Raw genomic sequence first — 26,447 nt, forward strand, 5'->3', positions numbered from 1 at the left:
CGTTTATGCACACGAGACTGCGGATTTCGCCTGGGAAGAGGATGATATGGCAAATGTATTCCAGCAATAAAGACTACACTTCTAAAGATAAATGACATCTGTTCTCGCCTCTCTCCGTGTCAGGACGTCAGTATACCGACCGACAGAAACTGAAGTTTGGCCTTTGGAGGTTGTTCACATTCTCATGTCAAAAAAGTGATAACGCAGGCCAAGCCGAAAAGAACGAAACGGCAAATGATTCCGCGTGACGGGGAGTTCATGGCTCCCCATGTTTTTGAACTGTTTGGATTGAAAACTGGCATGAAGGCCGAAGTCCAATTATGGATTAGTACGACGACCGTCACTGTGCTGTGCAATTAACGGATACAGACAGACAAGCGGGGGCTGCTGTTCTGGCAGCACGCATAAATTAATGGGCATACATCCCTTGTTTTCGCTGGTATAACAATGTTTCTGTCGCAACGCAGTGCAGTGTCGCAGTGGCTGTGATGTATGCTTATAACGTTCTGTTGCTGAATACAGGATCGCGGACTTGTTTTTGTTGACGGACGTACGTGGAACGACACCATCGAGGCCACATAATTTTGCTTTGCTCTCAGAGCCAAATATATTGTAGTGAGAAATTATTTGCATGGAGGGGTGAGGGGATTTATTCTGCGTTGAACAGCAACTACCGAATATGGCCTTCGTTTCCGCGTATTCTTGAGTTTGCATAGCAAAGGATGCGCGAAAACAATGGTCAATTTATGAGGTCAATATGTCAACTAAAAGGTAATTCATTATCGATGTGAACCTGCGCGGTAGCTTAGTGCTTATGGCCATAGGCGTGCGCAGGGTTACCCATTAGGGGGGGGGAGGGGGCAAAGGTTCATCGCAGCCCCCCCCCCTACAAAGTCAATGTATGGCGCAGATTTTGCGCCTCCCCCCCTCTTAGGTGACTAGAAGGGTCAATGTACGGGGCAGATTTTGCGCCCCCCTCTTAGGTGATTAGGGGGGGGGGCGCCCCCCCCCCTGCCCTCCTCTGTGCGCACGCCTATGCTTATGGCGTTGCGCTGCTGATCCTTTAGGACGCGTGTTCGATCGCGGTCGCGGCGGCCGTATTCCACTGGAAGCGGAACACAAAAAGGCCAGTGTACCTAGATTTAGATATACTTTAAGGAACTCCAGGTGGTCGACATTAATCTCAAGACCACCACTATGGCGTCTCGCAAAACGATATCGCGGTTTTCGCGCGTAAAACTGTAGGATTTTCGGTTAGCACATTATAAAAAAAAAAAAAGAAAATGGTATGCACGATTGCACGAAACAGGGACTGAACCGAGGGCCGGGTTGACTAATGGCATGTGGGGATGGTTGCTGTGATCCTCCCTCTTCGCTAGCGTGGCTGTATATTATCATCATCATCAGCCTGACCACGCCCACTGCAGGACAAATGCCTCTCCCATTAACCCGGTCTTGTGTTTGTTGCGGCCACGTATTTCCCGCAAGCTTTTTAATCTCATATGCTTACCTAACTTTCTGCCTTCTCCTCATGCGCTCGCCTTCTCTTGGAATCCTGTCTGTTTCGGAAGAGAACAGCGGTCTGCGATAGATAGCGAGGCACTGAAAGTGGTAACGGAATACGTCCACTTTGGGCAGGTAGTGACAACGCTTCCGAACCACGAGACTGAAGTGACCAGAAAAATAAGAGGTGGTGGTGCGCATTTGGCAGTATTCTCATATCATGAATGGTGGTTTACCAGTATCACTCAAGAGAAAAGTACCATAACAAGCAGCATATTACATCAGTAACATCAATCCGGAAAGGGTTTTATGTTGTCTTGTTCGATACCTTGTCTGGTATTGTTGGTTTTCCATAAATATGCAAGCTGACCCAAAAATAAACGGAAGTCAGCACTCTGTCCTGTGTCTTCTTTGTGTTTTGTTACGTTTGTGCTGTTTTACATATGAACTAAGCATATAACTGCTATTTAGTTACGCGGCAGAAACCTGCACGCTCACGAAACGGCTTCGATTCAAATTGTGGACAACGCGGCGAGCTATGTAAAGGAAAAGATGACTGAGTGAAGGCCGTGGACAAGAAGAGAGCACATTGGGTCAGGGAAGAAACACGTGTTACGGACATTTTAGCCGAAATCAACAAGAAGAAATAGGCATGAGCAGGGGATGTAACCAAAATGCAAGACAGATGGTCACTAAGACCCAGCTTTTTTACGCCGCAACGGAAAGCTCCCCCTCGGTACTGGTTAAACCTGCAGCGGCTGATTCCAAAAGCGCGTGGATATTTTGTAAGCAGGCTTTTTCGATCTACTATACTATACTATATACAGCTATGCTTCATCCTCTCCCCTCTTCCTTTCCCTCCTCCTCGCCCTCACATCACTCGTCCTCACCCCCACGTCCCTTTCCCGCCTCCTTGCTGTACTATACTATACATGGCTATGGTATGCTTTCTTTCTCTCTGCTTCTGTTTTCTATCTCTTTCTTTCTCTTTATACCTATCTTATTCTCGTTCTCTCAGCCGTAGCAACGCAATCATATGGTTCCCGTAAATGCTTGCTCTGCTAGCGTGCCTGGATAGCCGAGTGGTTACGACGCTCGCCCTCGGCCCGTGGATACCCAGGATCGAAACCCGCCTCACCAAGAAATATTATTTTTATTTATTTATTCTCCTCCTCTTCCCCACTTCTCTTCTCTCCTCCTCCTTTCCATCCTCCAACGCCTTGCTAGGCGCAGACGTGCTAGGTGGTTGCTACGCAACGCGTAGTGATGTCAGAGCTAGGCGAGTTTCTGCAAACGGTTTGTAGCTGAACCTCGAGCTTAAACAGTTCCAGTGTTAAAACGTCCCTCCTCCAGCAGCGCTGAGAAGTAATAGCAATGCCGATAGCCCTCTTCGCAAACCGTTCACTACGCTCAACGTTATGCTTTCACAGGAGTGAGTGTAAGTGCAGTTAACAGCCTTCATTTTGACATTTTCAACAATTTTTTAATACAAAATGCACATATTTACCGAACTCTCGTCGTATCGTGAAGTCCCTTTACCACCTCGGGAGCCAGGCATCCCCGGTACTCCTATACTCGTGAATAGGTGCCACTAGTTTCTCAGCTAACAGCTAACGCCGTAAGAAGCAGTGAGCTGGGCGGTGAACTTGTCTTTTTTTCTATATTACGAGTGAATTAATCGAAGTAGAGAAGGGCATTAGGCCAACTTAAAAAGTGGTTTTTTTCTTTTGCTTATTTTTTTTCTTTTGGCTGGTTTTTGCCGTTCGCCGACGGCAAAAACAGCCGAGAGTGTTAATATAATTGCTATCGCAATAAAAAGAAAACGTGCGCACGCAGGAATGTCATAGTCGTTCAACGAGGCCGGTTCAACGCTGCCGGACGTCGGCGTTTTCGACCGATGAGCCATGTAAGCTTTCGCCTTAATAACACGTTAGTGCGTCCCGGCGTATACATTCACAAATACCGATAAGTACGTTGATGCAGACGTACCATTCCTTCCTTGGACGCATTCACAGAACCGCCGGTATACGTCTATCTTTCGAATGTGTTATGACTGAGTGTGTACACGTGGATTCGCAGGTGGACGCCAAGACGGGCGCGCAGTACACATTCGGCGAGCTGCACGACGCTGCCCTACGAGTGGCTGCCGGTCTGCGGCGACTAGGCCTGCGCACGGGCGACATTATCTGCTTCCACGCCGCCAACGGGGCCGACCTCGTGATCGCTATGTGTGGAGCTTTCTTCGCGGGCGGCACGGCCGCCATGGCCAAGACTCATCTCACAGAAAGTTCGTAGGCTTCCACTCCACTCCTCCTTCTCCTCCCCCCCCCCCCCCCGACTTTTTGCTATGTCCCTAATAAAAAGACATGCACGGTGCTTTCCGATCTGAGGGACCCTAGGAAGAAGCAACCTGGTTACAATTTAGTCTTGGCCGTATGCGCCATCAGAAGAGGGGAGCAAAACCAACATTCCGTCAACAAACCGTTGTTGGGGTTAGCGTCTTTTAAGGGATGGTTAGTTGTACGAAGCGAAACAAGGATTCATGAACGAAAATGAGCCGGAAGACAGCACTATCGAGAGACACGAGAGCTGCGTATGTCGCACAGCGTCACTAGCTATAGTATCGTGCACACATGGCATCTCGAAGCAGCGCCACCGCTGCTCGAAGTCACTTATGTAGCATCATGCCACCCTTGCCCTCATCGCTTTTACTACTGAATCGTTTGTAGGTAAATTCCTCTTCGGGAAAATTTTGGTAGGTCTGTCGGCCATATAAGTTACGGTAAACAGCCGCTTATTAGAAATCAATTAAAATGATGCGAACACATGCACCGACAACAAGGCGTTCGTGAACCTGTACGTACAGGCAAGAATACTGAAAATTATACTGATGAGCACGTGCTATACTTGTACCGCGGCGTATTTACCCGCGATGTTTTCTCCTGCTTCATATTCAAAGCGAAGCTTTTTTCGAACCCTTCCAACTCCCGAGGTTGCTGGGTGCTACTGCTGTCTTGCTGAATAACGTACACTTAAAGGGGTCATGAACCACCTCTCTGGCTTGGTGAGAAAACACATCCTGCAAATAGCAGACACTGCTATGAAACTCTCAGGTAACTCTTGCAGTTAGCCAACTCTTGCAGCCAACTCTTGCAATTGGCCGGTATAAAGATTAGGAGGGAGCGTCACGTGACAATCTTTAAGTCACAAAAAGTTTACGGGCGGAATAGGCCCTAGGCACGTGATAAGGAAACGCTGACAGTGGTAGGCTCGCTTTGGTTGTGTCTGCTGCGGGCGCTGCGGGGGTCTAATCCTAGCCAGGAAGCCTTGTGCACTGGGCCCTGGACTACGGCAGGCGTACCGTCAGAGGAGATTGGCTTTCCGAGGTTAGGGAATCCCGTGACGCTCCCTCCTAGCGTTTTTCCTTCCTCCATGTATGCAACCATCGGCAATAACCCCCATGCAAGATACGGTGTTTTTGGGCACATTGCTGATGTAATTCAGTAGAAGCCAGTTCTTGTGCACTGCGTTGGGGGTACCCTGAAAGTGTCATAATTGTGTAAAATATTTTACAACCGTCAACTGCTGTCGATTAATTAGGAACTTATGGTTGAGAGGTACCGTAAAACTATAGAATTCCAGAGCATGTAATTGAGAGTTCTAGCGTGTCGTGTATTTCGGCATACTCAAAAGCCTTTGTGTTATACCAGCGTACCGGAAGTTAGTTGCCAGTTTTAGAACAAGGTACCCAAAGCTTTGCATGCCCAATACCCTTGGATTTTCGCCGCTGCGCGTGCGCCATACGCTCACCACATCCTGTGTTGGGTTACGAGGTTAAGGGTTTTTTGGTTTAGGTTACGGCTTTCGTCAAGGTTAGACGGGGCATCTCCGATCTAACATAACAGTGCGGTCGCCTTTTCTGCGCTACAGACGCCCTCAGTTTCGATATCGCCTGTATCGGGGACTTGATATTCGATTAGGAATACTCGTAAGTAAGTGTGGTTTTTTGGATTTCTAAGAAATGGCGATGCCATCAGTTGTGACGCCCGGAACATTTACTTACACACGAGTGCCTTAAATGTGACAATTAAAAAGTTAATTAACAAGTTTTTGTGAACTAGTCTCTTCACTTTAGTTTTTAGCACCGGCAAAATGTGTACACCTTGACGTAGAGTTCGCCATACAAAAAAAAAAGAAATCCATTGCCTAAAACCCACATCTCTCTCCCGTGCTCGCTACAACTGCACCGTCACGCGCGCCAACTGGCTGACGCGGATAAAGAAACCACCGCCAACTTATCGGCCTACCGCGGCAACGGAGCCGGCGAGTCGCGGCTGCAGCTGATTTCGTTCGCTCAAACCACGGCTGAGAGCAGCACGTTCGCTGCGCGCGAATGCGCTAGTCACGTGGTTCTTTTGTAGCTTAGCTACACTTGCCTAGCCGGAGCCGATTTCGCGTGGAGCGTCATCAGCCGTGCTGCGCATGCGCGAGGATCAGTGATGTCACACAGCTGGGTCACCGGAGCTGGCATCTCACGCGCTCTCCAACACCGCCGCGCGCGGTTCGCCGCTGCTGGTCTGCGCCGCATTCGAGAGGAGTGACGTCGTAGACACAGTGGCGCCAGTGCGCGCGCAGATATTCGCCTTCGCTGTGTAGTCGCCGTCTGACACTGCGCGGGGGCCGCTTGATAGAACCTCTGACTGGCGTTTGCAGGTGGGTAACGCCATGGAGAAGGAGAGCGCAAATGCTGCTCGACGGCGCAGAAGAGCCGAGAAGCTTATCTCATCGGATCCCGAAGTAGTTGCCTGGTAATTCGCGGTTACTGTGTTGGGGCCATAGAGACGCCAGCGTGTTACTTCACTGACCACAAAAATAAATATGCATGTGCCACATAATACGTATACCGTGTGTGTGTCGTTGGAGCAGCAGTAAGCATGACAATCAAGCTAATCCTAGACAATCTGGAAAGCTCAGAATAATCAGCTGAACCTTTGGGGCTAACGCTACGTATATCGTGGCATACCCGAGCTAAGCCACTGCAATTTTTTGTATTTCGCGGGCTTTCGTTGCAGCTTGGAAAAAATGGTATACGTGAGACTTTCTTTATCGCAAATAATGCAATGGGGGCTTCTGAAGACGCTTTAGAACTTTGCAAGTCGCATTTCTTGCCTAAAGTCAATATTTAGCAATTTAGTTAAATAATCCTAATTAACACATTAATTATTTACAAAAAAAAATGTCTGTAGTGCGCAAGGTGACAAGGTGACTGTGAGCAATTTGCAACCGATTTCACTCGCCTGCCCCTCTAATATTGTGTTTTTAACCCTTGGCTGAAGATAGCTGGGACACCCGGTATATATATATATATATATATATATATATATATATATATATATATATATATATATATATATATATATATATATATATATATATATATATATATATATATATATATATATATATATATATATATAGTTGAAGAAATGAAGGAGCACACTTACGGAAATTGCATATTTTTACTCAGTGTGCTCCTTCACTTCTTCAACTACATGTGCACCGGACCTTCAGACCTTTCTTTTGATATATATATATATATATATATATATATATATATATATATATATATATATATATATATATATATATATATATATATATATATATATATATATATATACTTTCTTTTCAGGGGAGATCTATTACCAGTTTCAAGACAGCCGTCCCAAGTTCGTCGTCACCGACCTATACGACGCAGGGCGGGTGGTGAAGGCTTACGAACGAATAACGTCAGTTCAGGTGATTTCTGCACACATGCTCCTGTGTTTCGCATTTTTTAAACGCTACTGCAGTGGGAAAAGGTATTACTATACGTGCTTTGTGCTTATATGCCTGAAACAAATCCGGATAAGTCAGTTCCTAAGATAATAATCATATAGTGACAGTGGTCCAACCTAGTGAGTGATATACATGTGTGCATGCGAGGCACAAAAGTTGTCTTTGGCAACCAGCACTGCCGTTGCGCGAGCGTGGCTAGACAGTTTATTTTATATATAGGTAATGCAACACCATGTAGGGATTTTAGCATGGTGGGAATTACAATCAGGCGTAGTACAAATGAAAAAGCTTGGCAGACATGGGTGTAGGAAAAAACGTCCCCGGAATATACGTCCCCGGAAGATACGTCCCCCGAATAAACGTCCCCGGAAGAAACGTCCCCGCTGGCATGGCTCTCTAGGAAAAAAAGTCCCCAAGTGAAAAATTTACCGAAAAACGAATCCTGTGCGAACTCACTTGACAAAACACTGCATTCTTTATTCAACCTTTCGCAAATTTTCGGCCACATTGTGTTCGAAAAAGAATGAATGTAATACCGAATCGTATGTAAAATAGCCCTCAGGAAATCTTAAATTTTCGTAGTCCCGGCAGTATAGTCCTCACACAGGTTGCGAACACACTGCTGCATGGCCATGACCGCTGATTTGCGCTTCTTCTGTGGGAGTGCACCGACTGGAGACTGGGTCATCTTTCTTTTTATTGTTACGGTGGCTACTTCCGAGCGCAAGGCGCCAGACCCTTACAAAAATACATTTAGACACTCTATAGACTAAACACATTTTTAGACCATCTATAGACTGTCTAAATCTGTTTTTGTAAGGGGAGGCCCTCCACACTGTTGGGCGGCTGTGGTGCGCGATGCTTCCCAGCCTTCTGTTCCAGGCCTCCGCATGATTTTTCGTCCTGTGTCCTCCATCAACAGTGGCCGAGTAGGCGTTCCACATAGCAGTAAACTTGAATTTCATTGAACTGCGATCTTCGCGCGGATCTTTCTTTTCTTTTTTTTTTGCAGTGAGAAATGAACACTTGGCGTCTTAAAGGCGCAACGTTTGAGAGCCCCCGTATGGGGACGTTTTTTCCGACAATGCAAATGGGGACATTTTTTCCAGGGACATTTTTTCCGGGGACGTTTATTCAGGGGACGTTTCTTCCGGGGACATTTATTCCGGGGACGTTTTTTCCGGAACCCGGCAGACATAGAGCATTTAGCAAATACGTAACAAAATATGCAAGCAGAATGCAAGTAGGAACACAATGTGTAGTGTTACAAGCTTAGTTATACAATATCTAATGCTTGAAAAAGAGTTATAAAAATAAAATGTAAGAAAACTAGAAACCAATTCAGTGGTACAGTAGCAAAATTTCAGAGTTAATTGTGCGATATAGTCCAATATGTGAGCGATGTGAACATTGATTTTGAGTGGCAAAGTTAAGGCTCTGGGGCTTTATTTTAGCGTATGTCAGCCGCATTACTACGGGGATGGAATGAAAGAACTTTCACGCGCTTAAATTTACGCGTGTGTTAAAGACATACGGGAGGAGCAAATGATTCCGTATCCGTCTGCTAAATCACCTCGCAAACTACAGCAGTGAATACTGGGGATGTCTGCTCACTTCACTTGTTTTGTACAATAGCTGAAACGTTTGCAGCAAGCACGTAGGATGCTTCGCCAAATTGTATATATTAATTATTGGGGTTTATAAACGTCCCGAAACCACGATATGATTATCAGAGACGCCGTAGTGGAGGGCTCCGGAAATTTCGACCACCTGGGGTTCTTTAACGTGCACCTAAATCTGAGCTCACGGGCCTCAAGCATTTTCGCCTCCATCGAAAATCCGGTCGCCGCGGCCGGGATTCGATCCCGCGACCTGCGGGTCAGCAGTCGAGCACCATAAGCACTACACCACTTTGGCGGGTGTTCGCCAAATTGTCAAGGTTCTGAATGAATGAATGATTGACGTTAGGGTGAAATGAACACCTATAGGCGAGTCAACACTTTCAGCGACACACGAGTGTAGTCATTAGCACAAAAACTGACAAAAAAAAGTCAACAAGTCGCCCGAAAGGCGAAGTACTGACAGCGATAGCAGGATATTGGACAGCTGCAAAACTCACATGGAAATTTTATCTGCGCACGAAATATTATGCTCAGCGCTTTTTACGTCCGTTTCACAGAAAACCTATAACCACGCGTGCTGTGGCTGCACGTGATGCTTAGCTATTTTAGGTGACAATCAAACAATGGAAGCGGCCAACACGCCGGTTGGTGAATGTTTGAATAAAAAAAGAAAAGAAAACTGGTGCAAGTTCAATCTTGGCGTTGTCATCCGCTGATGAATTGACTTTGTTTCTAGGCTGTCATTGTTACGACGGGATCTTACGAAGGGACACTGAGCCTCTCGGAACTGGTTAAAACCCCTCTCGATAATTATGAGGCTCCTGTTGACGTCAGTCCAGATACCACGATGGCAATAATATATTCGAGCGGCTCTACCGGATTACCGAAAGGTGTGCAACTCACACAGCGCAACGTTATCGCCCAGGTGACGTCGTATGGGTAAGACATTCGTAGTTCCTTTCTCTATTGTGTTACTCTGCGAATGAATCGGAGGTTCGCTACTCACATGGTGTTCGCTACTTAATACCTATCACTAACGTTCATTTTACGCTTTAGTATTCTTAACTGCTTAACGACAGCCCAGTATCAAAGGGATTAACTGCGAAGCGAGCGCACTTTAAATTTTCAAGGGGAATTCAATAGATGATATTGATGTACTTTTGACGGGATACTCAAGAGCGCAATGCGCGGTAATCGTGTGCTCTATTAAGTACGGTAGCACACACTTAAAAATGAACAGAATAATAATATGACACGTTTTCCATGTATACTTCCTTGTATATTAGTGAAACGGTGATTGAAACTACATTAAGAGTCGAGTATGTCTCTGCAGTGCTTGCACTAGCTTGGTGGAGTATGATATTTACTATCGTGCAACATTTGGAATGATGAAGAAATAAGGTTTGTTCCTAATTACTTCTACGCCGAAGGAATATTAAAAATTTAGAGTCAGCAACACGCTAAGGAGAGACTGATATTAACCAGAGTGTTAAAGGTTGGTCACTGTGTAGTATAGAAAAAAGAAATAAAAGAATTGACAGATGAGTGATATCGATGGACGCAAGAAGGAACCTCACTCGTACTTACGAGAAGGCGCGTTGCAACAGTAGAAAAAAAGGCTGTCGGACAGCTTAAGGCTTATAATATAGTACCCACACACAGGCGTGCGCAGGGTTCTCTATGAGGGCGAGCCAAGTGTCACCGCTATCGCACTTGTGAGAGGTCAGAGCGGCCCTCCACTTGCGTCAAGAATTGTCGGGCCATCAACGGCGGTTGACTGCAGAGCGAGCGAGAGAGAGAGAGAGACGGGAAAGAATCGTTACAATATACGGGCACAGATGAACAGATCATCTTTATAGTTGCCACGTACTTTCTTCAGTGTTTTCGCAGTGTCACCTTGGTGTGAGCTGCTCATAACTGAGACAGCCGTGTCCTGTCTTGTTTATTATCTCCGATGTAACGGAGAACTTGGGTTAAAGGCGTCCTGCAATAATCGTTACCAAAGTTGCGGCATGCTTCGAGTATCAATGTGTAGTACTTCTTCGCGAACTACTTTTAATACAAAGATTTTCGGAAAATGTTCTGGCAGCTACAAAATAAAGTAAAAAAAGAAAAGGAACCGAGAAAAGAATAATAGGCAGTGCAGCTCTACTAACATGAAGTGAACAAAATGCTTTGCTGGGCGTGTCGGTTCATATAGTCTGGAATATATTTGAGCGCATAAAGACGGTTAAAACTGCTGATTGGGCGAGTTGGTTCATGATTAAGATGGAATTTCCAGCGCAGAAAAACGAAACGCTTAAGAAGGAGCACACACACACAGCGCTGAACTCAACTGATTTATTACTTCGAACGCAGGGCCTTTTTCTAGGCACGCGTCGAAGAATCTTTCTGTTGCTTCGACACGTGCCCAGAAAAAGGCCCTGCGTTCGAAGTAATAAACCAGTTGTGAGTTCAGCGCTGTGTGTGTGTGTTCTTTCTTAAAGTGTTTCATCTTACTGCGCTGGAAAATCTATCTTATCGTAAAGACGGAACACAAGAAAACAAGACGTTCTTTTCACGGGAACAGACATGCATACGTATAACAACATGACACGTTTTCTATGTATAATTCCTTGTATATTTGTGAAACAGTGAATGAAACTACATTAAGAGTTGAGTATGTCTATGCAGTGCTTGCACTAGCTTGGTGGAGTCTAATATTTGCTATCGTGCAACATTTGAGATGATGAAAAAATAAGGTTAGTTCCTAAATACTTCTAAGCCGAAGGAATATAAAAAGTTTAGAGTCAGCAACAAGCTAAGGAGAGACTGTGACATTAACCAAAGCGCTCGTTCAGTCGTCTTGTCTTCTTGTGTCCCGTCTTTTTGCGCTGAAATCTATTCCATAACATGAAGTGCATGTGGTGTGCTTTTGTCTGCCAAATGAGTCAAGGCGTCGTGGTAGCAAGTTCAAATTTTCACCTGATATCTGCTCATTGTTCATGCAGGTACCTGGATGCATCGATATTTCAAAAAGGCGACATTCTGCTTGGTTCAGCAGCGCTCATGCATGTCGGCGGCTTTTGGCTCACCATGTGTCATCTCGGCCATGGCTGTAAGGTCGTCTTGGTTCACAAGCCGGATTTTAGTTTGATTCTGCCTGCGATAGAAAAGTACAAGGCGAGTGATCGTTTTTTTAAAAACAACTTCAATCAACTCTGAAAATGCTTGTGCAGGTCATTTCAATTTCAAGGAAGAAAACTATAAGACTGCGCTATTATATCTCTGACGAACGGGCGAACATGACACAATGAAGAAGGTTACCTGCGCGAAAGCTTAAACCGTGACTTAGCGGAGTGAGGGGCACGGTATAGGAAGCACAGGTACAGGTAGGCGATACGCCCTCACATATTCAACAGCAACGTCATATTATGTGAAGCAAACTCATTTTAGTGCTGTGATATGTAAAGTTCAGTGGACATATAAGGCTCTCATATTCTATCAGTCGACCCTATAGTTGAATGTGGGGTCACTTCGTCAATCCGCTGCATGGTATAAGACATTGTACCTACTGAAGCAAGGCCGCTGCGGTGGCTCAGTGGTTACGGCGCTCGGCTGTTGATCCGAAAGAATGCGGGTTCGATCCCGGCCGCAGCGGTCGCATTTGGATGGAGGCGAAATGCTAGAGGTCCGTGTACTGTGCGATGCCAGTGTACGTTAAAGAATCCCAGGTGGTCGAAATTATCCGGAGCCCTACACTACGGCGTCTCTCATAGCCTGTGTCGCTTTGAGACTTTAAACCTCACACACCAAGCAATCAAGCTACTAAATCAACGTGGTTGTCGGTATAACTACGTGTGCTTTAAGATGTTTGAAAATTTGTCTACACGCGTCAAATAAAATGAAATGTGCGCGGTGAGGTTCGTGCCATGAAATGGAGAATTACGATGAAGGAAAATATTCGCGGGACGTAGAGGCAGGCGAAGAAAACACGGATACAAAAAGAATAAAAAAAAAAGAAACGACATTACAAAAATCGCATGTTCTGCACATCGAATTCTTACGGCGTACTTGTATATTTTATCAATACGCTCAGCTTTCTCTCATTGAGGAAAATATACCTGAGAACGCGCGCACGAACATGAACACGCCCGTGCCTTCGCAATCTTTGCCTTTATGGATTTGTACAGATGCATGTACACGTCACACATGCAGACGCCGCTCGCCAGCATATTTATGTGTGCTAATAAGGCTGCAACGGGGGCTAATTGGTACCACTTCACCTTCTAATGCGCTGCCAGGTATGACAAGGACAGAAGAAAACGAAACACAATGCAGGGTGATGTGCAAGCTAACAACTTACTTTACTTCGAGCACGAACAGACCTATGTACAGGCTCGAAAAAGAAAGGAGGAACACGAAAAAGGCAGGAATAATTTAACAATCAAAAACGAAAAAGGCATATCACCCTCCGAGTTTTTCCAGACTGCACATAGGTCTGTCCGTTTTCCAAGTAAAGTAAACCATCAGTTTGCGCATTCCCTTGTGTTGTCTCTCGTTTTCTGTGGTCCTTGTCATACCCTTCAGCGCATATACAAGATGAAAATATTTTTCTATGCTCCTGTGCGATTCCCATAAGCTAGGGCACAGAGCTGGAAGCCATATTGCTTATGCACGCGAGTATGCTTTCAACGTGTGTAAGTTCACGGTGTGGTAGAGCCTCGCTAATTCGAAAAAAAGAAAGAAAAATACCCACCATGCTCACGCAACACCCAGGAAACCTATGATGCGAATATTTTGTTCAAATCACGCGAATATGACGTTAAATAATAAATGGGAGGCGCTGTCTAAAGAAAACGCGCAAATGGAGTTCTTACTCAGTGTCGACCGTATACATATTCGGACGTCCGTACAGCAGGGAGTTTGAATATTGGATTCGTCAGAGCAAATTAATGACTCATTACTCAAGCATCTGAAAAAAGGTGTGTATCAGTCTAGAATAATCAATTGTGAGGATACTATATTTCTCGGAAGAGTTAGTGTGGGAAGCGCCAGACGTATCAACGTCTACGAGTGACGTCATTCTTGCCAACAAGCATGCATGACGTCACTCAAGGAGATCTTATCATAGTGCCAAGTTGTTCTCACCTGTCCTTGCGTCCGGTGCTACCTTGCCCGGCTGCAGCACGCAGGTACGTTTTGTGCTGTTCTGGACAATCGGCCATGTTCCACGAGATTTGGCGCCTTATTCTGAGAAGATCACTCTCGGCGACAGTGTCGCTTTGCGTGACGCAGCAGCTCGCATGCCGAACGAATGAAGCGGTTGCTGGCACGCCTCTTCTCAACCAGCGCGGCCTGAAGGCAGTATTTCCAAAAGTGATCGCCTCAGACTACGGCCTTATTTACAGGCGACGCACCTAAAATGACGCTGACGGGAGTCGCAATAATATAATTGTTGGGATTTAACGTCCCAAAACCACGATATGATCGTGAGGAACACCGAGTGGAAAGCTCCGGCAATTTCGCTCCGGCACCTGGGGTTGTTTAACGTTCATCTAAATATAAGTACACGGGTCTCATGCATTTTCGCTTCCATCGAAGATAAGCCAAGAAACGATGGTTTCTTGGTTTCTGTTTGACATCTTGACCGCACAATAAAGACTAGGACAGAAGGAGGTACGACGACACGGGTGGTAATTTTTTTTACACGTCTAGCAGACTTGAAATTCTGTTCCGCGGACCACTCCCTGTCTCTTGCGAAGCATAAGATGCGAAGCCAATCGTTGAATAGTCTAACTTGCCGCCACAACTCAGCGCGTAGAATTTTGCGCATGCGCTTTATGTGCCCCCAGGACGGAACAACACACCCTAACAGTGCACTCACTTCCAAAGGGATAAGGCCTCGCTTAATGCAGAAGCCGATGAATCTTGCCCGGCAGGTAGTTGCCACGATGTATAACTGATGAGCGAATCTTCATTGCAGGACACTGAATGCGAAGGAACACAGGAAGAAGGGCCTACTGTACGAGATATATGCTTCCGGAGAACTTGCGTTTGGCCTAGTTGGTGCTTACTGTATGACATCTTGACCGCACAAAAAAAGACGAGGACAGATGGAGGTACGACGACACGAGCGTGTCGTCGTACCTCCCGCTTTTCTTTGCAATCAAATGGCACTATTAGAAAAAGTTCCGTTGACAGGAGTCGAACCCACGACATCTCGGTCCGCGACGATGGCTGGCGGGCTACCCACTGAGCTACCACCCAACACGTGACGGAAGCTACATGAACGCGCGTTTTATCTTTCACACTTTCCTCTCTCACTGCTCTTGGATGGATGGATGGATGGATGGATGCTATGAGCGACCCTTTATAATGGGGCGGTGACATGTGTGCCACCAGGCTCGAAAAAAAAAAAATGCACCGTTGCTATACGACCGTCCCATTATTTGGGAGGGTCGTTTACCAACGGTGGAGGGGGGTTTGGAATTCCCCTCGCGCAACCAGGGGAATTCCAAACCTCCCCCCCCCCATTTTTTAAAAATTTTGCGTGTGCATGTATACACGCACACATACAAACGCACGGACGAAAATACATAAAGTATGGTGGAACCCCCACCGAAAAAAAATTCTGCCTGCGCTACTGCTCCAGGTAATATTGACACATTGTTGGTTCCCTTGTTCCTTTTATTATTGTTAGCCCGAACGGAGGCTTGTGGCAACCACTGCGAGGCAAAACAGTCCTTTGCAGTGCCCACTTGGTCGGCTGTGCACGACTGTCGGTCTGAGGGGCCTCAGGATCGGCTTTATGATCGGAGGACCTCGACGGAAAACACAGTTGCACTTGCACATATTCAAAAATTAATGTAGCAAACTGTTCGACGTACTAACAGCGCCAGAAAACTGAGACGGGCACTTCATGCGGTCTCTTTCTTTTTATCGTTGATAATACGTCATTTACTATCCCAGCTCTATGCGCCTGTCATAGGACAAGCGATGCGCGAGGCTGCCGATAAAAACTATTTTCTATCGTATGCCAAGAAAAACGTTTACTCGCTTGTAAACGCACGTCGTACTCCACGCTCTTTATTTGTGCGACGCATATTCCGAATATTTCCGACGGACCGACGACACTGTGCAGTTCTTATCTCACGCAGTAAACGTGATTAGCGGCACACAAATCGCCACACCGAAGCGAACTACTTCGTTTGAAGTATTCCTGAACGCTTGCTATTCCTCCGTAGCCGCTAAAAAGCAAGCGGGGCTAGTTTTGCGTTGCCATATTCACGCATCGACGTTCACCGTACACAACTTCGAGCTACGCGCCGGGAAGGGAACAGGGACAAAGTGCGCTAAGTGGCCGCATTGGCGCTGCGCACTCGGAGAGCGGTGGCGCCATCAACTGAGCGCATGAGGCCTATAACAGGGCGGTGACACGTGTGCTACCAGGCTCGGAAAAAAAAAATAGAACGCGCCGTTGCTACGACCGCCCCATTCCGCGCGTTTCCAATACAAGTGTAATTTCGTCAACGCTTTCACACACCGCGAGGTGGTGGCTTTAGCCCAAGCCTCGCTCATAGAATCCATCCATATCGAAAAATAGCTCTCCGATGCCCGATTGGCTGTCGCACCGCGTTCCCCGCTCGCCCTGTGAGAATTAACGGCCAGGCTAGAGGGAAGACACGGCGTGCGTAGCGTTTCTCTTCGCATTCCGCGACGCTTTGAAGGAGTGCATATTGAGTATCGGTGTTTATTATGTGCTTGTTAATGCCATATTTGCTCAGCATTCACCATATGTGGTGTCCACGCATATGTTAAGAACTTCAGCTGCCGCAAGGGTTAAATCATGATCATGGGCGTTGGTCGTCGGTACGGAGATGTGCCACTAGGCGTCAACGTGAGTGTGTCCACATCAAGCGGTGCTATGTCTGCCAAACAACCCTAGGCACTGTACAAGTTCTCATATACCAATGCACTATAAACAATCAACTACTTCTGTGACGACACGTTCCACTTTCGTGTTATACCGATTCCTATGACAGAGGGAGTCATCTTTTTATTGTACACACCTTGTGCACACTTATATGCAGTGCTGGAAAGACGTACTGCACAGTGAGTTCGTGTCAGCTGTTGGATGCTGCCGTACTAAGAAAATTAACAAACCTTTCTGCTCTTCAAGCGTTTCTCGATTGAGAGGCCTCTGGCAGTTTCGTTTGGAGCCAAAGATGCGATGAGCAACGTCGTCGCTTTGAAATTTTTGCGCGCACTCGGCGACATCATTGAAAGAATAAATCTGCGTTGCCTTATATTTAACAAACGCCCCCAGTCCTTAGCTTATCATGAGTACAGGTCAAGTAATTATGCGAGAATGGGGCGCGCGGCAAGGTTAAGCATAAGGAACAAAATACACGTGTGAAAATACGTCACGATAAACGTGTTACTTTAACCTGTCTTTGTTTTATTTGTTTTTCACGCAGGCGACATCGATTTTGCTGTACCCAACGTTTATGCAAAAGTTAAACGCGTACCCGCTGCTAAGCCAGTCGGACACTAGGAGCCTTAAAAAAGTTATGATCGCTGGAAATGTTGTGACCGGCATGCTACTGCAAAGCATAACCAGGAAGCTCCAACTGAAAGGAGTCATACAGGGTATGCCACCAACATTCTGTATTTCTAAGCAACCAGTGTTGCTTAAACGCACACGCTGAACCATTCGACAAGAGTGTGGTGTGATAACTCTCGAGCAACAACAAGATCAGCTAAAAAGAGAAAAAAAAAAGAAACCGATGGAAACCTTGTCGTTTGCTGTGTAAACTCGTACACTCAGTGAGGGGCCTGGGTAATAAGGCGCTCACTTCCAAGACAGAACAATACGCTCCGTGATAGCTCAGTAAAACAGCTGCACTTCGATGCTGGCGGAATGAAAAAAAAGAAAAAGAAACTTTCGTGTACCTTGCTTTAGGTGTACCTGAATGAGGCCCTGAGCCACACTACACAGAATGGATGAGAAAATAGATTCCGCGGATGGAATACAGAGCGAATTTTTGGGCGTTGAGCCTTAGAAGTAATTATTAATTGGCATATTGGTTTCTGTAGCTTCGGCAAACTTAAAATTACAATATTATAGACAGTGACGCTACTTTTACACGTTTCCAGATCGATAGCCCCAAGATAAAGATCAATTCGTGCAGTCATGGACAAACTTGTAGTAAACTTTGTCTTGGATGCATTCACACGCTTTGAAGCTAGCCTTAGACATTATGAATTCGTTTGGTGAAATATTGAAAAATGAGTGGTAGCTACGTGAACATGAACCTTGTTCTGTCCTAATTTGAAGTACTTAGTGCAACTGGCTATTTCTGGGCTGGTTATTACGTTTGTAAATATGTGTAATATGATGTTAATTAATAAATGAGCTCGGTACAATGGCGTGCAGATCGGGTGCTAAATGGAAAAGTAAACAACTTGGCACAAGATATTTTTGCGTGCACGAACTCCATGCCAACTGCTGTGTGTTTTCAGAACATGTACTGCTTATTCCTGAAACAAACAAACAAACAAACAAACAAACAAACAAACAAACAAACAAACAAACAAACAAACAAACAAACAAACAAACAAACAAACAAACAAACAAACAAACAAACAAACAAACAAACAAACAAACAAACAAAATAACGAATTCCTGTCAATCCTTATAGTGGACGTATCATTATGGAAGCTAGCAGCTCGATGGCAAAGAACACGCAAGAACGAAAATCAGTGTGAATGAACCCTTGAATATTTAGCCCGGGAAAAGATTTCGTAGTATATATATATATATATATATATATATATATATATATATATATATATTAAAGCTGGAGTTACCAGGTAAATTCCGACGTCAGAATGCAAATGTCCGAGCGGACGTCTTTGTGAAAGGCCGAGCTTTAAAAAAAAAGTTCTGAAGAAATAGAAGCGAAATTTTTCCGAAAAGAATGTCTACGCTAAATTTCTTTTAAAAAAAGTAGAAGGTGACCAGACCAAATTTAATGCACAAGCGTCACATGCGCGATGTTTAATGCCCACCATTTGTTTCAGCTTCTCTTCAATGTTCAGGAACAAAAAGATACCTACCATTTCGGTTAGTTGCAGGACTGAACTTACCAGTCGCGCATCTTCAGTGTCTGATCAACTGATGCGAAATGTGAATGGAAAATTCAGTGAATAAATGCGCAATTTTCTTGGCCCTTAAAGAGGTCTTCAACCACATTTCCAAATAATCACCAAGTAACCTCAATATCGCAGTTCATTGCCTCACGAATTGATCGCCGGAAAAAATTTTCGAATCCGTCAAGACAGGCATTTGTCGCACGCTTGAAGCGCTTTCTCTCTTTTGTCCCGATGAGCGCACTGGAAGCTAGACGGGGAGGGAGGAACGGGGGAAAGTAGTTACGTCAGCGCGCGTCATGAAACACGATCACTCTCTCTCTCTCGGTGTGACTCTGGTGCGCGCTCTAGTAATGCTACTTTGTAATTTTAGCACTATACAGCGCGGCGCCGGCACGTGGCCACACCCCGTGGCAAAGAGCGCATCTGAACCAAACGGCGCTCTTGGTTTATGCCAACTATCGGCCAATAGCAGCAATCTGCTGTATGACGACATACAGCTGGTGCCTCGTCCAGCCAAGTGAGTGAGGATGGGGCCTCTGTATGGAGAGAGGGCACTTGATAAAGTTGCAACTTCGCTCTCGGCTTGTGAACTCTACGTACCGCGCACGGCTACAATATCTGGCCGAAGTGTTCACAGCAGTGTTTGAGTTTCGTAGAATGTGTTTTTTTTTTCACCAAGCCCGAGGGGTGGTCAAGGACCCCTTTAACAATCAGTACACGAGACGAGTCCTTAGCATTAATTTGGCTTTTGTTTCTTTCCATGCAGCCTATGGCATGACTGAGTTGTCGGGATGCATTTCCTTTTCCATACCACGACTAGATGACTTCAAGAGCGTCGGAAAACCTGCCCCGTTCATAGAAATGAAAGTGAGTGAGTCATTTGATACAGCGAAGTTCGTGTAAAGCTCTGTCATAGCCCTATGTGCGCTGTTTCATTATACTTTGCCGAATATACATTGTTTAACTACCGCGCTTTTCATGTTACTTGGAATTGCAGCGAGGAACATTTGATTCGAATACGTCACGGCACTTGTAAATAACAGTACAAATCCCATAGAAGGTTGCGCTTGCAACGTTACGGTTGTGGGTCGACGCTTACCATACAAATTGCATAGCGACGGTAATACAAGATGATTTTTTTAGACAATACAGATTTTTAATAAAAATTCTGTGATAGTAACGCTCCAGTCATTTTGCACACGTACTCTATGTCGAGGCGGAAATACTCTGCCACAACTAAAATGACATTGACGCGACTAATTAACAAAAACTCGTTAATCAGCTTTTTCGTTACGTGGGAGCAGTTTATATTAGAAAGTTGTAGTGCGTGCAAATTTATGACATACCCATATTTTAGAAGTCACGAAAGTTGCAAGTAATTCCAAATATTTATCATCGAAATTTAAGGGCGATAGTGAAACTGACCACGCCCGGCGCGCAGAAAACGCGGCCTCTCTGTTACGTACCACCGGAACTACATGTGACAATGAAGTGACGAAATTTGAATCAAGGCGCGCCGCAGCAGAATGGTCAGAAAACATCGAAAAATATGTGCTCCTGCAAAGGAGCACATGTTTTTGGCTATCAATGGTGTCAGAGCACGTGGTACTTGGCCATGGTTTAAAATAGTGTGCGTTCTTTCTAATGAAGTCAGCTGTGAGACGGCGCTTTGTGGTGTGTAATACTTCTTGTGTCCTCGGTTTCGCGCTGCCCTTTTCATAATGCAGAATATGGACAGTCTCGGCTGGTTTTTGTCTGCCCCGTCGCCGTCATTCACCGTATATGTATACGGTATGTATATATATATATATGAAAGTCCCAAAAGAAGAGTAATTTAGAAAAATGCTTCCGAAGCGCGGAATCGAACCAGGGACCACTCGCTCCGCAGCCCGTGGCGCTAGCCACTACGCCACGAAACGCCGCTCCTCGATGGGAGCTAACGGCGAGCGTTATATACACACACCCTTTACCGCTGGCCGGACTCAGAGACGGCAGGCGCATATAAGCGTTTCTTCATTGCCAGCGAGATGGCGCGAGGAGCGCAACGAAGGTCTTTCGCTCGCTGCAGCGGCTGTGTTTGAAAAAAGGAGCGCGCTGTTCAAACAGAAATAAGTAACAACTGCGACATTTAGTTCGCGCTCGTCCTGTGTGTACCTGTTCGTTCGTTTCGTGCGTCCTGCTTTATGTTTTAGCAGTGCGCTTCAAGTATAGAGCTGTGACGCATGATAGTTCGCGCTCGTCCTGTGTGCGTTCTTTTCGGGCGTCCTTTGGGCTCGAGCGACGCGCTGACAATTTCGAGCTGCTTTCCGTTCTTCACGTTAGATTCCAATTTGTTGCTATCGCATTCATTGCTTCGCCGTTGCGGCGAAACTGTGACTTTTTTTCTGTAATGGTACAGCACCGCTGTTTGACGTTGCGAATTTGCTTACGTTCGGGACACACCTGTTAGAAATAGTCTTGAAACTTCAAAGTAAACGTTGTGTTATATAGTGAAGGACGCGGTTTCTAAAAGGGGGCTCGGTGTAGCGGGAACTTTGATGCCTGTATCTCGACAGCTTTTTTTTTGTTTCAGGTGAATCGTTTAGATGAATTTTTTAATAGATAGTGTTATAAATAGAGCGACGTTTAATGCCTCATTGAGCCTAATAGCACATAACCAAAGAAATAATTGTGGGCCTATGGTTATTTAAATGTACTGTGACTTCAAGGAGTATGGTTTCAAAATATTGCTTGCTATCATGGTTGCCCGCTATCTGTGCTTCAGTTGTTTCCGTTCTCCCGACCGCACAGGTGGTAGATACCCATTCGAACAAGAATCTTGGACCACTTGAAAAAGGGGAACTCTTCGTGAAGGGTCCCAACACTTTCAAGGGTTATCTCGGTCGGCCAGAAGAAACGGCTCGCGTCTACAAAGACGGCTTCATTCGCACAGGTACGATACTTCTTTTGTTGCGTCGTTAAATGCACTCCTACGTGCGTTAGCGTTGATAGAGATCTAAGGAGGGAAACATCTGTTTTGTCTCGAAGCACCCAGTCTAGGCTATTGCGGTATCAAGCTGAGATGCACGAGGAAACTGAGCGCTGAGCGTATGCATATGCAGGGTGTTTCACGTAACTGGAGCCAAACATTAAAAAAAGTGGTTAACCGCGCCTGAATGAAAACAAGGACATATCGTTTGCCGTCATGTGGCGCTCGTTAGGGTATTTTTATATTGCGCTTAATTAGTTAATTAACTAAGATCAACTACGCAAAATTTTTATTGTTCACTTTCGGGACATGTGTTACGTTGTAGAGGGCATTCCGAAATTACCGACAAAATTTTTTGTGGTGTTCTTGTGGCAACGTGCATGCTGCGTGGTGATTTCTTCCGCCGCTTAAAGAAACTCCGAGAAATATGAAATAAAACCGCTGCGCTCGTGCTCTACTAGTCTAGTGCCTAGGCACTATACTACTAGGGTGCCTCGATGCCAGCGCCTCCGCTTCCAGGGTGGAGACACCTTTTGACCCACTCCGCGAAGCCATTTCTTCGCGGGAGCCATATTGGTTCGAAAGTGTCAGGCGGTGATGGTGGTGAAAACATTTATTAACAGAATTTCTGCGGAGAAGCTCCGGGTATTCGGAGGTTCTTGGCTTGCGGAGCGCAGTGGCTAGCGCGGGGGCGGTGCTGCAAACGCGTTAGTGTTGAAGTTATTAGGTCAGTTCTTTGACGGCTATGACACACTGCTGTGTGCCACTGGGTACTGTTTCACGTGCGAAAGGCCGACGGATGTTTCGGTTCCCTTGTAACAGCGAACGAATAAAAAAAAAAAAAAAGAGGCGCGAGTGAAACGCGACCGCTGGCATCCGACAGACGATGCCCGAGATTTATTGTTGACTTGTCTCAGCGTATGACCGTGCATTTTGATCGCTCTCCGTGAACATGCTGTTGGACAAATTCATGCACGAATTAAATACTTTTCTCGCTATAGCTGCACGGCATAATCATTGTGCAAAGCTGCTATTACAGAGGAGCTGTTACGCTTTTCGTTAGGCCGTGCAGAGTCAACAGAAATTCGGCCCATATTGCCTATGCCTACTTAAGCCAATTTAAGCTAGCCTAGTTAAGACAAGTTAATCATAGCTCAGGCTAATTAAGATTAGTCAAGCCAATCAATACCATTTGATACCAATCAATACTGATCGATACTAATCGATACCAATAAATCTGCCGAATTAAGCCAATTCCGGCCCAATTAAGCTTGGACCAACACTAGTCGATGCCAGTCAATGTTGACTGATACCAATTAAGCCAGATTATGCCGGATTAGCGTGGATAATGTCGGAGTAAGCTAATCGCGGGGCCGCATACGCAGGACCGAATAAAGTTGTGTTCAATTCAATGCAATTACGCCAATCCCGGCCAAGATGAAATGGCCTAGCCATGATGTAGATTGCACTCGACAGGATTCAGTTAATCCGCATTCAGCCGGATTAGCCTAATCCAGATGGAGCTAATCTTGAACAAGTCAATTTTGAGTAAGTTGAGAAGGCCTAGCCAGTTGGATGGATCAGTATGGCCACATTATACGAAGCCGGATTAAGCTAACCCAGATTAAGGTAGATTGCCTAGCTAGTTGGATGACTGAGTATGGCCACATTACGCCGATCCAGATTAAGCCGGGTTAAGCTAATCCGGACTGAACAAGTCAATTTTGAGCAAGCTGAGATTGCCCAGCCAGTTGTTCACTGAGTATGGCCAGATTAAGCCAATGCGGATTAGCCCGGATTAAGCTTATCTTGAACGAGTTAATTTCGAGCAAGTTGAGATTGCGTAGCCAGTTACACGACTGAGTACGGCCACATTAGGCCGATCAGGATTAAGCCAGATTAAGCAAATCCGGATTAATATTATCCTGAACAAGTCAATCCTGAGTATATTGAGATTGTGTAGCCAGTTCGATAACTGAGTATGGCCACATTAAGCCGATCCACATTAGGTCGGATTAAGCTAATTCGAAATAATCTAATCCTGAACAAGTCAATATTGAGTAGGTCGCGAAGCTAACTACGACACCAGCTTCCGCCAAAACCTCCCGCCAAAACTCTTCAACGCCTAGAGCACCATGACGACCGCTAGTACCATGACCAGGTCATGTATGTCATGACGTGCATGACATGTAAGACATGATTTTCATGTCATGACCAGTCACAATTATGTTCGTCATACGCTGTTGTCATGCCATGCTAATTCTGTATACATCAAGTTATTAAACGGCCGCTAGAGCATCATGATCGGGTCATGTATGTCATGACGTACGTGACATACATGACATAATGTTCATGTTATGACCAGTCAGTTATGTTCCTCATACGCGTTTGTCAGGCCAGGCCAATTCTGGTATGCATCAGGTTAATAAAACGGCCGCGAGAGCACGAAGGCCTAGGCGGCTAGTTGGACAGATAGATACGCTCAAAATGCCTTTGATTTGCCATGAAATGCTTCGCGTTCAATAATAAACGCCTAACCTATTGGTTATTAACAATATATGAGCAAGCCCTACCGTCGGAACGGATAAACTGAGCCTAATTCCCGCCCATTTTACTGAAAGCGCTCCACTGCTGCATGCCGGGCTGTGCCAGCGAACGGGAACGCTTGAACTAATATGACGCCCACAAAAGCAGTGTCTCACCCTGTAGCGGAGGAGGCGCACACATCGAGGCACCCTATGCTCTACTAAAGTCCCATGCTATATAGAAAGTAGCGACACTCTCCTCCATATCCTCTCCCAAGTGTCCAAACCGTATCTATCTCCTCTCCCAAATGACCACCGTGCGGGCGCCGGCCCTATAACCCGGCTCGCGCCACTTCCTATCAAGAATGCTATGTCCGCGCGTTTCCCAGGCGACGGCCCGTGAAGCGGGGAGGTGTAAGGCGGGAGAGGAGGGTGCTCGGCGTGGCGGCTCGGTTAAAAGAAAGACGGTACTTTCCCAAAACATCCAGGGACTTTATGCTCTACCGCACTGCAGCGCTCTCACACGTACTGTGAGCGAAACAACCGGCGCGCAGACCGCCAACCTTTCGCTTACAGGGACGACGGCGGTTCCTTGCCACGTGCGGCCGTCAGAAATGCTGACGCACTGCAGTGCGTCAGCATTTCTGACGGCCCTGAATATTTTTAGACATTGTGCACGTACAGTTGATGTCATTGAAGCCATTTCTTGATAAAAACTAGGCAAACCTCTATGCTAGTAAATTATAGTACGCGGTTTGGAGTTTGTGCTTGGCAGTTCTTTAACCTAGCGTTCCGTATCAGTTCTCGCTATAGGCTTTCAATGGAGCGGAATTACAGCCTACGGCCGACCACCTGATTTTTCTGCTAGCTTGTCTTCGTCCCACGAGATTGAGTTAACAAATAACAGGAACTGGTTCCACCCTTGAATCCCCTGCTCTGCCCTTATTTTCTTCTACTCTCTTGCGTTTTTCTTAGAAGGTGCCGCTCCTTCTCTATCAGGGATATAACTGGAGTTAGCTAGGAAGCTAGCTGAGCCAGTTGGGACAGTGATAGCCACTTTTATGAAACACCAAACTGCCCTCAGTGACGCAGGATGGCGAACTTTGCACTTCGCTGCTCCAGGACAAAACCTGCTGCGTGACCGTCATGAAGCTCAAGGTGACGTCGAGAGCGTCATGTGTTTCTTCCCTTCGAGCAGGTCGACAGCGACTGCAACGTGGAGGACCTCATTATATCATCTTCGAGCGTATTACTCCTTTTATCCGGCTGGCCCACTACAATCAGCAACAAATCCCGATGCTACTAACTTGAAGCACATCGCATAAATAAACGCGATGCTGCTTGTATCTGTCACCGTCCGTAGTGGAAATCACTGGCGAATGAATTTCGTAATAAAAAATGGTGATATTCATGTCGTTTGATAAGAACTACCGCTAGGTAAGCACGAACCTGCTGTGCACTTACAAGTGAATTACCTTATTCTCTCATGTAATTTAGTTATTAGTAACGCCTACACCTCACCTTATGTATTTCGGTTACAAACACTATAGTCGGGTACAACTTCAGAAGGCAGCGGCATTTCCACCTCAAAGACGGATGCACATAAACCTGCAATAATAAGCGTGCCCAGTAGGCTAAAGTCATAGGCTGAACGATCGGTGACCCAGCCATCTGAGAACATCGCCGAGTACATGAGCGTGACTATTTATATAGTCGCGGCTGTCACGCTTCGGTAATTTGGGCGGGGCCTCTCCTGCCTTTAAGTTGTACCAGACTATAGATGACTGATTGCTAAGATAAGCAAACAAGAAATATTTTTATGCATTTCTTATACCTTTAAGGACCCCCCTCCAT

At 45.8% G+C, this 26,447-nt stretch overlaps 1 protein-coding gene across 1 annotated transcript in view; it reads left to right on the forward strand.

Moving 5' to 3' along the window:
- The window catches only part of LOC119403289 (luciferin 4-monooxygenase-like), a 41,969-nt gene that overhangs the window by 11,303 nt on the left and 4,219 nt on the right, over positions 1 to 26,447 (forward strand). Inside the window, exons 2-8 of the mRNA XM_037670237.2 lie at positions 3,583 to 3,790; positions 7,196 to 7,302; positions 9,700 to 9,902; positions 11,954 to 12,125; positions 17,423 to 17,594; positions 19,867 to 19,967; positions 21,891 to 22,032. Of these exons, the coding sequence (XP_037526165.1) occupies positions 3,583 to 3,790; positions 7,196 to 7,302; positions 9,700 to 9,902; positions 11,954 to 12,125; positions 17,423 to 17,594; positions 19,867 to 19,967; positions 21,891 to 22,032 (1,105 nt within the window). The remainder of the gene's footprint in view (positions 1 to 3,582; positions 3,791 to 7,195; positions 7,303 to 9,699; positions 9,903 to 11,953; positions 12,126 to 17,422; positions 17,595 to 19,866; positions 19,968 to 21,890; positions 22,033 to 26,447) is intronic.

This window comes from Rhipicephalus sanguineus, chromosome 1 (genome assembly GCF_013339695.2).
Source record: "Rhipicephalus sanguineus isolate Rsan-2018 chromosome 1, BIME_Rsan_1.4, whole genome shotgun sequence".
Taxonomy (NCBI): domain Eukaryota; kingdom Metazoa; phylum Arthropoda; class Arachnida; order Ixodida; family Ixodidae; genus Rhipicephalus; species Rhipicephalus sanguineus.